We start from the raw sequence: 13,878 nt of genomic DNA on the forward strand, positions 1-13,878 counted from the left end.
TTGGCAAGTAGTTATTGCATCACACCAGTGCGAGGCAATGTTCATGTCCAATCAGAGAACCTAACCATCTCCCCATAATGTTCAATGATATTGTCATTACTGAATTGTAACATCATTGAGGGGAGTGTGGAAGAATCACCATTGACGAGAAGCTGCACTGGACCAGTCCTATAAATACTATAGCTACAAGAACAGGTCAGAGGTTAGGAATACTGTGGCAGATAATGTATCTCCTGATACCTCCAGAGTGTGCCCACTATACAAAGTATAAATCATCAGCATGATGGAATAATCCCCACTTACTTGGTAATGTGCAGCTTCAATAACACAAAAAGAAGAAATGAAATTTCTATTCTCTTAAGAATTTAGATCTTGACACCCATAAGCAGCTGCTTGGTGTGTGTTATAAAGTACCTTTTAAACAACTTATGTGTTTTTGGTAAAGGAAAGGAAGGGCTAGTTTTGTTAATAAACCTGCTGTCTTTGATGTACCCCACAATTACTGTTTTCTGTCTTTCTGGAAGGCACGGTATAATTTTATCCGCAGCATGGCTGCCTACAGCCTCCTCCTCTTCTTACTCCAAATCAAAGACCGACACAATGGGAACATCATGTTGGATAAGAAAGGTCATCTCATCCACATAGGTCAGTGCTTAGCTTGCAAGAACAGCTCATTGTCTCATCACCATCAATTCCTCGGTTGTTGATTTTCTTTTTTGTGTCTCTGTCAAATTATCCATTTTATTTTTGTTGTATGTTATAGAAAATCTCCAGGACTGGTCTGGTTGTTTTAAGAATTGCAATCTTGATATTTGCTGACTAAGTTGGTGATCAGCTCGTTGTTGCTTGTGAACTTCTGTTTATTCTTTGCTTCTGAGTTGATTAGGGGATTACATTTTAAGAAAACAGCTGGAGAATATAGCATTGGAGGATTTCCCTATTTCCTGCCCATGACTACCTTTGTTGTCATTGCTGGATAGAGCTGTGGTTAATCCGCACTCCACGTGCTGTGTACTGTATTTGTCCCTATTTGATGAGGAAGAGGTTGAGACCGTGGTAACAGCACCCTTCCACACACATGGGAATAAAGGTGTGCAGCAAATAAAATCTGTTGGGGTGGGGTAACTTCAGATGGTGTAATTCTGACAACAAAAGAGACTACAGTTACAATGTTTAAAAGACATTTAGATAAGTAATAGGAGAGATCTGGCCTAAGCACGGGCAGATGGGGTTAATTTAGTTTGGGATTATACTCGGTATGGACTGGTTGGATCAAAGGGTTTGTTTCCGTGCTGTGGGACTGTAATCCATGAGAAATTTGATTCAGTGGAAAAGTAGCAAAAATTATTTGCAAGGGCAATAGCACAGCTCTGGATTTATATTCATTTTAAAAATGAGCAAAGTTGGGGCTGATTTCTCGTGGAGTGTTAACACTGAAGTGCGACCTCGACAGAAACCTTTAAAATTCTGAAAAGGTTTCATAATGTATCCAGCTGTGCAGAGGAAATCATAATTGGGGGTCATAAATATGCAGAAGCCATTATACAATCCAATAGTTTTAAAGGTGCAGGAATGCTTTAGGTGTAGGTTTGGTGGTTACACTTCCCTTGCTCCCCCTTATATTGCTGCCCTAACCAGTTTACTAAAAAGCTGCTGATTCCTAACCATTTGTTGAGCAATAAGTGTGGACAGTGTCAATGCCAACTTCCTGAATGAGAAATATCCTCTTGGGGAAGGGGAAAGGGAACAGTAATGGTCTGGATGAGCAGGATGCCCTCGTGCTACAAATCTGACCCTGGAGCAGTCACTGCCAATAGATGGCATCTGGGGGGTGGTATGTGTCCAGGTACTCCTGTCTTCAGAATCAAAGCAACTGCAGTAATTGAGTCACTGTGGAAGCAGGTGGTTTCTGCTGAAGATCTTACACCTGAGGCTGGTTCAATCACTGGGTCTTAATGATTGGGAAAGTGGTGACTATCGTCTGCCTAATGCTGATTATATCATTGACATTTGCTGAGTGACAGTTCTGTTCTGGCTGGGGATTGAGGGGCTGATACACGTGTGGGTTATTTGGGGTGACGAGCTGGCCTACCTGATGCTGGAATATTAAGAGCGGGGCCGTCCCTCCTGTGTCACAGTTGGTAATCTGATCACTGAGCTCTGCAGGTTTGCAGGAGACTGTCTCACTTTCACCATTCAGTCTTTGCAAATTTAACAGGCCGAGTGAAATAAAAAGGAACCTTGCGTGTATGCAGTGTCTTTCAACTTGACTGTAATTTAGTACTTGGAGATTTACAATACAGTTCGTTCTTTGCTGTAAAGTGCCTTTTGTTAATACAAACTCGCTGTAACACAATTGATGAATTAGGGACACTTTCTAAAGCACAAAGTTTTAAAGTGCGTATCAGTTATAATGCAATTCCCACCCTATTCGTTCCAATGAAGCTGCTATTAGACGATTTTCTTATAACACGAGATTGCACGAGATCATAACTAGCACGTTGTAGCAGAACTGACTGTATTGTGATCTAAAGTAGGAAACGTGGCAGCCCGTTTGTGCACAGCTATGAGTTAAATTGTTGGTGATTTTAATTGAAGGCTAATTCTTAATCAGGACACAGGAGAAATTATCTGCTGCTCTTGGACATATCCCATGTTATCTTGAGCTATGTGAGAGGGCAGGTGTCACCACTGATTTAATCTCTCACCCAACAATGCAGCATTTCCTCAGCTATACACAGATGTGTTAGCCTCCATCATGTTGACTGTGGCTTGAACTCTGAAGCCAGAATGTTACTGCTGAGCTTAGACTGAGAGCAAACAAAGACTGTGAATGCTGGAAAAACTCAGCAATTCTGTCCGCATCTGTAGAAAGAGAGAGAAGCGAGTTAACATTTTGAGTCCTGTGTGACTCCTGTTCAGAATAAAGAGTTACACACCTAGCACGATGGCCCGGTGGCACATGCAGAGAACTCTCAATAAGCTCTGGAACTTGCTTGGTTTTAAGTGGTTGAATATGAGAAATTGAGCTTCCAGATAAACTTTCTGGATGTAGGGAAGAGGCTATGGCCTCTGTTGAGTGAGAGTACAGAGTTTCCATCAGGTAAACAGCAACTTGGTTTGTGTCCTTCACGATATTAGATTTTAATACTTTCCAAATACCGTGTAGCCAGGTTACCAGTATTAACATGTTGATGTTGAAGACTGCCGATTTAATCATGCCATTTGTGTTTTCTGCAGATTTTGGCTTCATGTTTGAAAGCTCACCTGGAGGCAATCTCGGCTGGGAGCCTGATATTAAACTAACGGATGAGATGGTGATGATCATGGGAGGCAAGATGGAGGCCACACCCTTCAAATGGTTCATGGAGATGTGTGTTAAGGGATACTTAGCAGTCAGGTAAGGAGCTTATGGACAAACAAATATTGTCTAGTTTTATAGGGGTCATGCAGAGAGAGTTTTTATGTTATCTTTTCAAGAACCGTGGTGCAATTTAAACCCTTGGTGATATTCAGCAAGTAGGTCCCCACAGTGGTGAAGGTATTAGCGGTTCTTGTATGGCTGCAGTGTGCGGATAGGCAGAATCTATTTGTATTTAAAACAATAGGGAAGGTGGCTGACCTTTTTAGTTTGTTGCCAATGCAGGCGTCCAAATGTATGTGGCACTGAATCTCTCACAAGCTGCCCTTTCGGTTCAGGTATCGGCCATTGGAGAATAGGCCCTTCAGCCTTCTATGCTGTGCAGAGGATTAATCCTAATTTAATATGAAGTAGCCTTACCTATGCACCCCTCAATTCATGCTATCCATGTGCATGTCCAGTAGGCGCTTACATGTCCCTAATGACTCTGCTTCCACCACCACAGCTGGCAACGCATTCCATACATTCATAACTCTCTGTGTAAAGAACCTTCCTCTGATGTCTCCTTTATATCTTCCTCCTAATATCTTAAAACTATGATCCCTTGTCCCAGTCAATCCTGCCCTAGGGAAAAATCTCTGGCTATTGACTCTATCCATGCCTCTCATTATCCTGTATACTTCGATCAGGTCACCTCTCTTCCTCCTCCTCTCCAGGGAGAAAAGTCCAAGCTTGGTCAACTTCTCTTCATAAGGCAAACCCTCCAGTCCAGGCAGCATCCTGGTAAACCTTCTTTGCAACCTCTCCAAAACCTCTGCATCTTTCCTGTAGTGGAATGACCAGAATTGGACACAATATTCCAAGTTTGGTCTCACCAGGGACTTGTACAGCTGTAGCAAAACCTCGCAGCTCTCTGTTGGGAAAGGTTTTCTCTGACAGAAATCTTGACAGAAACAAAATTCAAAGTAGCATTTAAAAACAGAGTAAATACATTTTTCTTTCTTTTCCATATATTTAGTGAGAAAGGCCAGTAGAATGGACTTCGTGAACAACACTTTCAGTGAAAGGCTAAGTGCCCAGTGGGCCCAAGAGGAGCCTTGTACACTGTGAAAGGTTATAGTTCTATTAATGATGGAGGCTTGTTGACATGTCCTGATGCTCTAATGGATGATCCACCAATTAACTTCGAGTCAGAGACATACAACATGGAAACAGACCCTTAGGTCCAACTCATCCGTGCCAACCAGATACCCTAAATTAATCTAGTTCCATTTACCAGCACCTGGCCCATATCCCTCTTTACCCTTCCTATTCATATACCCATCCAGATGCCTTTTAAATGTTAAGTTGTGCCACTTCCTCTGGCAGTTCATTCCATACACGCAACAGCCTCTGCATGAAAAAGTTGCCCCTTAGGTCCCTTTTAAGTCTTTCCCCTCTCACCCTAAACCCTCTAGTTCTGCACTCCCCCAACCCATGAAAATACTTTGTCTATTTACCCTATCATGCCCCTCATGATTTTATAAACCTCTATAAGGTCACCCCTCAGCCTCCGACACTCCTGGGAAAACAGCCCCAGCCTGTTAACTTCTCCCTATAGCTCAAACCCTCCAACCCTGGCAACATCCTTGTAAATCTTTTCTGAACCCTTTCAAGTTTCTTGAGTGAGAATTAAATTAAAGTCTGCCTGTTTCACTAAAAAATGTTCTTGTTCTAACATGTGAGCGCCTCAGCCAATTTATCTATATCTTTGTGGTTTCAAACTGAAACAAATCATTCTGCGATTGCTTGATGTTGCCTTGATAGGTCTGCATGTTTGGACAAGACACAGCTGAGTTGTACAGATGAGAAACATTTTACTGCACTGTCTTGGCCATTGTCAGTTGAAAAGCTTATGAGGGTGCTGTAGTTAGTCTCCGTTCCATAGGACGCTGATGGCCAAGACCAGTGGGTGCTTGGGTGCCCACTTGCTGAATGGTGGACAAATGATGACTTTCCCTCTGTGGACCCAAACACAGTGAAAGTCTTTAAAATGCTGATAACATCCAATGGGGTGGTTGCTAATTTGCCTCAGTTGTGAGTAAGCCCAAATCTAGGGGCCGTATATACCAAACAGTCACTGTAAAGGAAATAGGGCATTGTTTCTTTACTCAACCGTGTTTAAAACTACTGCTTGGAAGTGGGGAATGAATAAAAGGGATTACCTGAGGTAAGGTGGAGGCAGCTCATAAGAAGGTAGGAAATACAATAATAAAAAAACGAACAAGGAGTAGGCCATTTGGGCTTTCAACATCGCTCTGGGTCACCTGGTTACGGCCTTAACTCCTCATTCTAGCCTGCCTCCATAATCTTTGACTCCTTCATCAATCAAGAGTAGACAGATTCTATTTTGCTCAGAAAGTACACAATCTGCAGGCAGTCAATCCATGTAACATTTTATAAATTCCTACTTTGGAAACAGAACAGAAGGTGTTGCTGGAAAAGCACACCAGGTCAGACAGCATCCAGGAGCAGGAGAATCGATGTTTCGGGCATAAGCCCTTCATCAGGAATTGGGTTTATGCCTGAAACGTCAATTCTCCTGCTCCTTGGATATTGCCTGACCTGCTGTGCTTTTCCAGCAACACGTTCTCAACTCTTATCTCCAGCATCTGCAGTCCTCACTTTCTCCCTTAGGAAACAGAACAGTCTGACTCAAGATTGGGACACAGACAGACTTTAACCTCACATCTTTAATGCATTGTCTGATGGCACTTTTTTTTTTACAAAACTTTAAGTTATCTCAGAATGTGACTTGAAAGAAGTTCTGGGATTTACATATTAATCAATTGAAACCTGCAACCCATCCTGAAAGATGAAAGACTTAACAACAATCTAGGTTTGTTCAGTATATTTTATCAGTTGCATGACACTAGGATCTCTTGCTATAAATTTTATGTGTTATGATCCAGCCCCGCTAGCTACCTGATGAAGGAGCAGCGCTCCAAAAGCGATTGCTTCCACATAAACCTGTTGGACAATAACCTGGTGTTGTGTGATTTTTAATTGTGAATATATTGAATGACCCAACTTCTACTCATGGAGTCACTGAAGCATGGAAACAAACCCTTAGGGCCATCTCCTCCGTACCCAAACTAAACTACTCCCATTTGCCACATTTGGCCCATCTCCCTCTTAAACCTTTCCTATTCATGTACCTGTGCAAATGTCTTTTAACTAAATCTGCAAGTACCACTTCCTCTGGCATTCCTCACATGAACCACCCTCTATGTGAAAATGTTGCCCATCATGTCCCTTTTAAATCTTTCCCCTCTCACCTTAAACCTATGCCCTTTAGTTCTGGACTCCCCCACCCCAGGGAAAAGACCTTATCTATTTACCCTATCCATGCCCCTCATGATTTTATAAAGGTCACCCCTCAGCCTCTGACGTTCCAGGGGAAGAAGTCCCAACCTATCCAGTCTCTCCTTATAACTCAAACCCCCCAGTCCTGGTAACATCCTTTTCTGCACCCTTTCCAGTTTAGTAATATCCTTCCTATAGCAGGGCAACCAGAATTGTACATGGTATTCCAAAAGTGGCCATACCAATGTCCTGTACAACTGCCACAAGACATCCCAACTCCTACACTCAATGGTCTTGGCAATTAAATTAAGGAAAGTGTGTCAAACACCACCTTCACCAAACGTACATCCAGAACCACCTTCACCACCCTGTCTGCATGTGACACTACTTCCAAGCTATGTATCTGAACCCCAAGGTCTCTCTTTTCGCCAACACGTCCCCCCCGACCCTGCCATTAACTGCACAAGTCCTGTCCTTGTTCTCTTACCAAGGTGCAACACTTTCCATTTATCTAAATTAGACTCCACCTGACACTCCTCTCTGGGCAAGAGAATTCCAAACACAGTTGGCCCTCTTGAGAGAAGAAATTCCTCCTCATTTCCATCTTAAGTTTGAAACAGTGTCCCAGCCTAAAATTCCCCCGTGATGAAATAAAGTTGGTTCTCATTTTCTTAAGCTCCGATAAATGTAGGACCAATCTGCTCATGTCAAGCAAAAGCACCAACGAAGAACAGTTGAGCTAAATGGCCTGTTTCTGTGCTGATCACTCTCAGTAACATTTAAGAAATGAACGCATTCAGCAAATGAGAGAAAATTAGAACTGTTAATGACATTTGGGGAAAAATGAATGGCATAGTGGGCGGCACGGTGGCACAGTGGTTAGCACTGCTGCCTCACAGCGCTTGAGACCCGGGTTCAATTCCCAACTCAGGCGACAGACTGTGTGGAGTTTGCACATTCTCCCCGTGTCTGCGTGGGTTTCCTCTGGGTGCTCCGGTTTCCTCCCACAGTCCAAAGATGTGCGGGCCAGGTGAATTGGCCATGCTAAATTGCCCGTAGTGTTAGGTAAGGGGTAAATGTAGAGGTATGGGTGGGTTGTGCTTCGGCGGGTCAGTGTGGACTTGTTGGGCCGAAGGGCCTGTTTCCACACTGTAAGTAATCTAATCTAATTTCAACAGAATCTTCAATCCATCCCAGTTAACGCTGTAACCTATTTAGGTGAACAAACTAATTCAATTAAGGAAATGGCCTATGGAACACACAGCCTATGTTCCCACTTGATCTGTTCTGTACTGTTCTCACCTGATGTACAATGTGTGAACCATTTGGAGCCTCTGGTGATTGCTAATGTTCTCATTGTTTAGGCCTTACATGGATGCTGTGGTGTCACTTGTAACACTCATGTTGGATACTGGACTTCCATGTTTCCGGGGACAGACCATCAAGCTCCTGAAGTAAGGCATTATTGATTTATTAACCCTTTCAAATACAGTCACTTTTGGAACTTGCAACTTAGAGACACGCTGACATTTGCCAAAAACATTCCTGATTTATTTATTATTTTATTAAAATCAATCCTTCACTGAGAAAATGCTGTCTTTGTCAAGAAGCCTGCTTTCAATCAGTTGCCCGTTCGATGTGTGCGCAGTATATTTAAGCAGCGTATTGAACATTTTGTCCTAATTTGAAATAGCAATGGCTCAAATGTCCAGGATAAAAGTCTTTATATTTTCTTCTGAGCATTTTTCCTTCTTTTCTTTCAGACAAAGATTCAACCCGAATGTAAGTGAGAGAGAGGCAGCAAACTACATCATCAAAGTCATTCAGAACTGCTTCCTGAGCAACAGGTCGGTGATCTTGATGTTTTTGTCTTTGGGATTTCCTTTTGTCTTGTGTAATACTGCAGCTTTTGAGAGTGGGCCAAGCTCACTTATTGCCCCAGGTTTCTGTGGGACAAACCTGTGACTCGAAGCATTGGTCACCACTCGGAATCTGTCATGTCCTTCCCCTGGGATAAGAGAGGGAGAATAATCGCCTCCAACTGCATTTAGTTGGCTTCTAGTTTGGAATTGGGGAAAGGCAGTGGCATTGTGGTAATATCCCACTGGAATGGTGATCCAAACTATTGCTCATTGGGGCCCAAACAAATGTTCTGGGGACCTAGGTTCGAATCCCACCGTGACAGATAGTGGAATTTTAAATTCCGTTCCTAAACGTGGAATTGATAGTGAGTATCAGGACTAGGGAACCCCAAAATGATTGTCATAAAAACCTACCCAGTTCATTAACTATTGTCTCTTAGGCAAATCAATCTGCTGTCCTTTCCTGGTCTATCTTCTAGACTCTCACAGTAAAGTGGGTTGATCCCCTCTAAAGTATTCTACTGCTTTCACTCAATTGAAGGGGAAGTTAGCGGTGGGCTACATTCTATGAAATAATTTTTAAACCGAAATATTAATATCCCGGAGGACTCAAAGATGGAGGGACATGATGAATGCAATGTACACTGACTGAAATGCTGCACATTTTCTTGTTACTTTCAGGAGTAAAACCTACGACATGATTCAGTACTACCAGAACCAGATCCCATACTGATGACGAACTTGAGATAGGAAAGATGCTCATGCTGTTGTCACTACTGTATAATTCTTGCACTTTTTAGCCTCAGTTTGTGTTACCCGTCTTTACCGGTGGTATCTTAAACTGTATCCTTGGGACCTCACAACAATCACTTGTTATAAAATGGATATTCAATCACTCTTTGCGATTATAGAACATAGAATATGTGTCAAATCATAGTTGAAGCATTAATTGCACTATATGTGTTGTCTGTGATGTTGAGATGATGAAATTGAAATATTAAAATTGTATGTGGAGATATTATTTTTCTTTAGAGTATGTAAATGTGTGATACAGATGTTAAATCTATAATGTGAATAAAGTAGTTGGATTAGTTTGGTGTTGCTTGCTGTTTTTAGTTTATGGATCTTTTCTGAAAAGTGCAGAAATAAAAGTACAGTCACTACAACATACCACAGCCTGTGGGACAAAGCAGAACACTTCGTTTACCCAGGGAGTTATGCTTTATGAAAAAGGCAGTGAAAGCACAGCTATTGTGATTTCCAAAAGGGAATTGCTTTTCCATTGAAAAAGGAGAAACTTAGAGCACCAGGTGAAAAAAACAAAAAAATGGGATTTACTGTTTCGCTGTCTCCAAGAGCCCACACATTACACGATGGGCAGAGTGGTCATCCTCCATGCTATAATAATGTTGCCTGTCGTTTACCCAATACACCAGTCCCATGCTCTTCAGTGTTCCAGTGGGTCATCTCCTACAGCTGGCATCACCCTCAGTAGCCCCTTCCTTTGGAGACATTTGAAAATTCCAAGATAGATTATGAGGGCCACAGCTCCTCATCTGATTGTTTAGGCATTCAGTGCACAGTGAAAGTTAGAAATAGAATCATAGAGATGTACAGCATGGAAACAGACCCTTCGGTCCAACCCGTCCATGCCAACCAGATATCCCAACCCAATCTAGTCCCACCTGCCAGCACCCGGTCCATATCCCTCCCTATTCATATATCCATCCAGATGCCTCTTAAATGCTGTAATTGTACCAGCCTCCGCCACTTCCTCTGGCAGCTCATTCCGTGCACGCACCACCCTCTGTGTAAAAAAAATTGTCCCTTAGGTCTCTTTTATATCTTTCCCCTCTCACCCTAAACCTATGCCCTCTAGTTCTGAACTCCCCGACCCCAGGGAAAAGACACTCATGCCCTTCATAATTTTGTAAATCTCTATAAGGTCACCCCTCAACCTCCGACGCTCCAGGGAAAACAGCCCCAGCCTGCTCAGCCTCTCCATATATCTTGGAAGGAGACCAGAATTGCACGCGATATTCCAACAGTGGCCTAACCAATGTCCTGTACAGCCGCAACATGACCTCCCAACTGATCAGATATCCTACTTTAATCTAGTCCTATTTGCCAGCATTTGGCCCACATCCCTTTAAACCCTTCTTATTCATTTACCCATCCTTTTAAATGCTGTAATTGTACCAGCCTCCACCACCTCCTCTGGCAGCTCATTCCATACACGCACCACCCTCTGTGTGAAAACATTGCCCCTTAGATCCCACCCCAGGTAAAAGACCTTGTCCATTTGTCCTAATTTATTGTTTGGTTGGGCTGCAAATCAATTGAAGCCAAAGTTTCCTTTCACAAAACACTGAATGTATTTGCACTAAAACCTAGAGTTAAATCTAGATTTTAAAGTGTCCGTTCCAATTCAGTTGTGAGCTTCAAGATAGCAGCTGTCTTGTTTTTATCTTTACTTTCACGATCTACACCAAAAAGAGATGGTGATTTTGAAATGGTTTGCTTTATCCTCACTATCATCACATTGATAGCAAATCCAGTGACACGTTGGCTTCCGGCCTGATTTATTCATGTGTAACTTTAAAAAGGAAATGAAGTTGTGACCCAGAGGAGAAATGAGTGCATGAGGTGAGCTGCGTGTACATGTTAAAACTGTTCAGTTTCTGCAGTTAGTTGATGTGCAACTGCAAGATAAAGAAGTGCATGATTGAACCAAAACTAACAAAGACCTTGTTTAGTTGTTCAGACAGGATCAGGAGATAATTACTCTGCTCTGGTTCCCTAATGAGGCACATTCCCATTGCGATGTGCTTCAGCATTGGGTCCTACTATTGTCTTGATAATGAGCTTCGTTCTGACATTGTAATCCACCTTAGTTCTCTGAGGAAGTGTCAATGTGAATTTCATCAGCTATCTGCAACGTAGACTACATCATTAAGGTTTAACACTAGCTCTCTAAAATGGGTTTCTCCTGGTGCTAGTAGGGCTTGGCGTGTACTAATATTAACCCTCAAAATATACCACTTGACTGCCTCCAGTCAAAGGATAACAGAATTAATTTAGCATTGATTTCGACTGACTTTGAATCACGTTTTATAGTTTGCAAGGAATGAAAATGATGGTGGAATTATGGAACATTTCTTCACAAAGCACCTTAGAACTGCAGGTCATTTGAAGTGATCTGAGATTGAACGTTTTTGTTATGAATTATGAAATTGAGATGGCAAGGCCAAGGTACAATTGAATGGCAGAGCAGGTAAAAGGAGTGCCATGGCCGCTTTACTTCGACATTACTAAAACATTTTAAATGGAGAGCCGAAAGCCAATTCCGACAGCTGGAATCAGTCCTTCAGACAATATACACCACCGACAATGGCTGTTGTGTAATGACAACAACTTCCAAAATACAGTGAAAATATGGAGCACTTCAGCCTGTGCCTGGAAGGTGAGGGCAGGAATCATCTCGATATGTTTGCCAATCTTTCTCTCTGATAGGCCAACAGGCTTGCTGCACGTTACTGGTGCTGTGTGCTTCGTTTCAGATTTTCAGCTTTCTTTTCGTTGAAGTAATAACTAAAACAGCTTTCCTAGCCATTTCAGTATCTGTTGAACCCAAATAAATCGAAGAGGATTCTGGGTAATCCAAGATGGGAAAACCTGTGGCTGTAAGAGCTGCTCCTTTTTGGAGATATTTTCGGTGTTGGAGCTGGTTTCCTCAAATTCCAGGAACAGTAATTACTGTTTTATCAGCTGTTACATTGTTTTGGAACTTTGGAGGAGAAAAAAGATCAAAACATTACAACATTTGAAAGGTATCTGGATGGGTATATGAATAGGAAAGTTGAGGGGGATATGGGCCAAATGCTGGCAAATGGAACTGGATAAATTTTGGATATCTGGTTAGTGTAGACAACTTGAAGTGAAGGGTCTCTTTCATGCTGTACATCTCTATGACTCTACAAACTGCAGATGCTGGCGATCTGAAATAAATCCAAAAATTGCTGGAGAAACTCAGCAGGTCTGGCAGCATCTGAGGAGAGAGAAAACAGAGTTAATATTTCACGCCCAGTGACCCTTCTTCAGAGCTGATTTTGACTAGGAAGAAGTGGCATTTATGCTGATGACAGAGCTGGAGGAGTGAATGGACAGGTGCCGACAGATCCCAGACAGGGAGAGAAAACAGGCAGCAGGCCTTAGTAAGAGAATGCATGAACATCAACATAACTAGCCACAAAATGACATGACCCTCTCTCACTAGTATTCTTACATACAGATGAGGAAGGACACCACTTCGACTGGGATAACACAGCCATCCTAGGACAAGCCAAACAGAGACACACACGAGAGGTCCTGGAAGCAATGCATTCCAACTGGAACTCTATCAACAAACACTTGGTTTTGGACCCCTTCTACCATTCCAGAGAAAAAGAGCAGGAAATGCCATCACCAACCCAAGAAAACCTAAACCCGTAAATAGAAAGTGGGTCGCTAACACCGGAGGCTCACTGATGATGTCACCTCGTGGGGTGACGAAACATCTGAAAACGAACCTTCCAGCTCAGCGAGCGAGCTTACATCCACATCCATAGTAAGAGAATACTTGAAGTGAAATTCTCGATAGGGTTGTGGGGAAAGAGCAGAGAAAGTGAGATTAATTGGATAGGTCAATGATAAAGGCAGCACCACCATAATAGGGTGAATGTCTGAGTTTATATCATTTTGCAATTGCTTTGGCTGACAGTTTAAGAAAGGTGGAGGTCCAGATTAGAGTGGTACTGGAAAAGCACAGGAGGTCAGGCAGCATCCGAAAAGCTGGAAAATCAACGTTTCAGGCAAAAGCCCTTCATCAGGAATGAGCCCTGACCTGCTGTACTTTTCCAGCACCACTCTAATCTCCAGCATCTGCAGTGTCCACTTCTGCCCAGTTTAAGAAAGGCCACTTACAGAATCCTATCCATATATGATTTGGAGCTTTTGAGGGGGACCAAAAGCCCTAATAATGATTATATTTCTAATTTTAATTTGCTGTCAAAAGCTCGGGGAAGGAAAAACCGAGGTATATTCTATTATCTGATGGTCAGTTCCTGGTGAAACCTTTCAGTGCCAGTTTAATGTTGTACATAGAGTTGGTCTTTTATCAAAATCCAAAAAGGAGATTGTCACCGGGACAATTATACAAATTAAAGCTGCTCAGATTTCACCCTCACCTGTTCTCTACTCTCTGTCACAGCTGATCTTACATCTTAAACACAATCCAATCCTTAGGGTTGTTTGGCTTTTGTTGTGTCTTCA

At 42.4% G+C, this 13,878-nt stretch overlaps 1 protein-coding gene across 3 annotated transcripts in view; it reads left to right on the forward strand.

The window, feature by feature from the left end:
- Positions 1-9,659, forward strand: part of pi4kab (phosphatidylinositol 4-kinase, catalytic, alpha b) — a 166,941-nt gene extending 157,282 nt beyond the window's left edge. For all 3 annotated transcript variants that reach the window (XM_060843454.1, XM_060843455.1, XM_060843456.1), the window contains 5 exons: positions 525-645; positions 3,241-3,400; positions 8,071-8,160; positions 8,470-8,553; positions 9,250-9,659. In XM_060843454.1, the coding sequence (XP_060699437.1) occupies positions 525-645; positions 3,241-3,400; positions 8,071-8,160; positions 8,470-8,553; positions 9,250-9,301 (507 nt within the window). In that variant the 3' untranslated portion in view covers positions 9,302-9,659. The remainder of the gene's footprint in view (positions 1-524; positions 646-3,240; positions 3,401-8,070; positions 8,161-8,469; positions 8,554-9,249) is intronic.
- The last annotated feature ends 4,219 nt before the right edge of the window (positions 9,660-13,878 follow it).

This window comes from Hemiscyllium ocellatum, chromosome 24 (genome assembly GCF_020745735.1).
Source record: "Hemiscyllium ocellatum isolate sHemOce1 chromosome 24, sHemOce1.pat.X.cur, whole genome shotgun sequence".
Lineage (NCBI taxonomy): Eukaryota > Metazoa > Chordata > Chondrichthyes > Orectolobiformes > Hemiscylliidae > Hemiscyllium > Hemiscyllium ocellatum.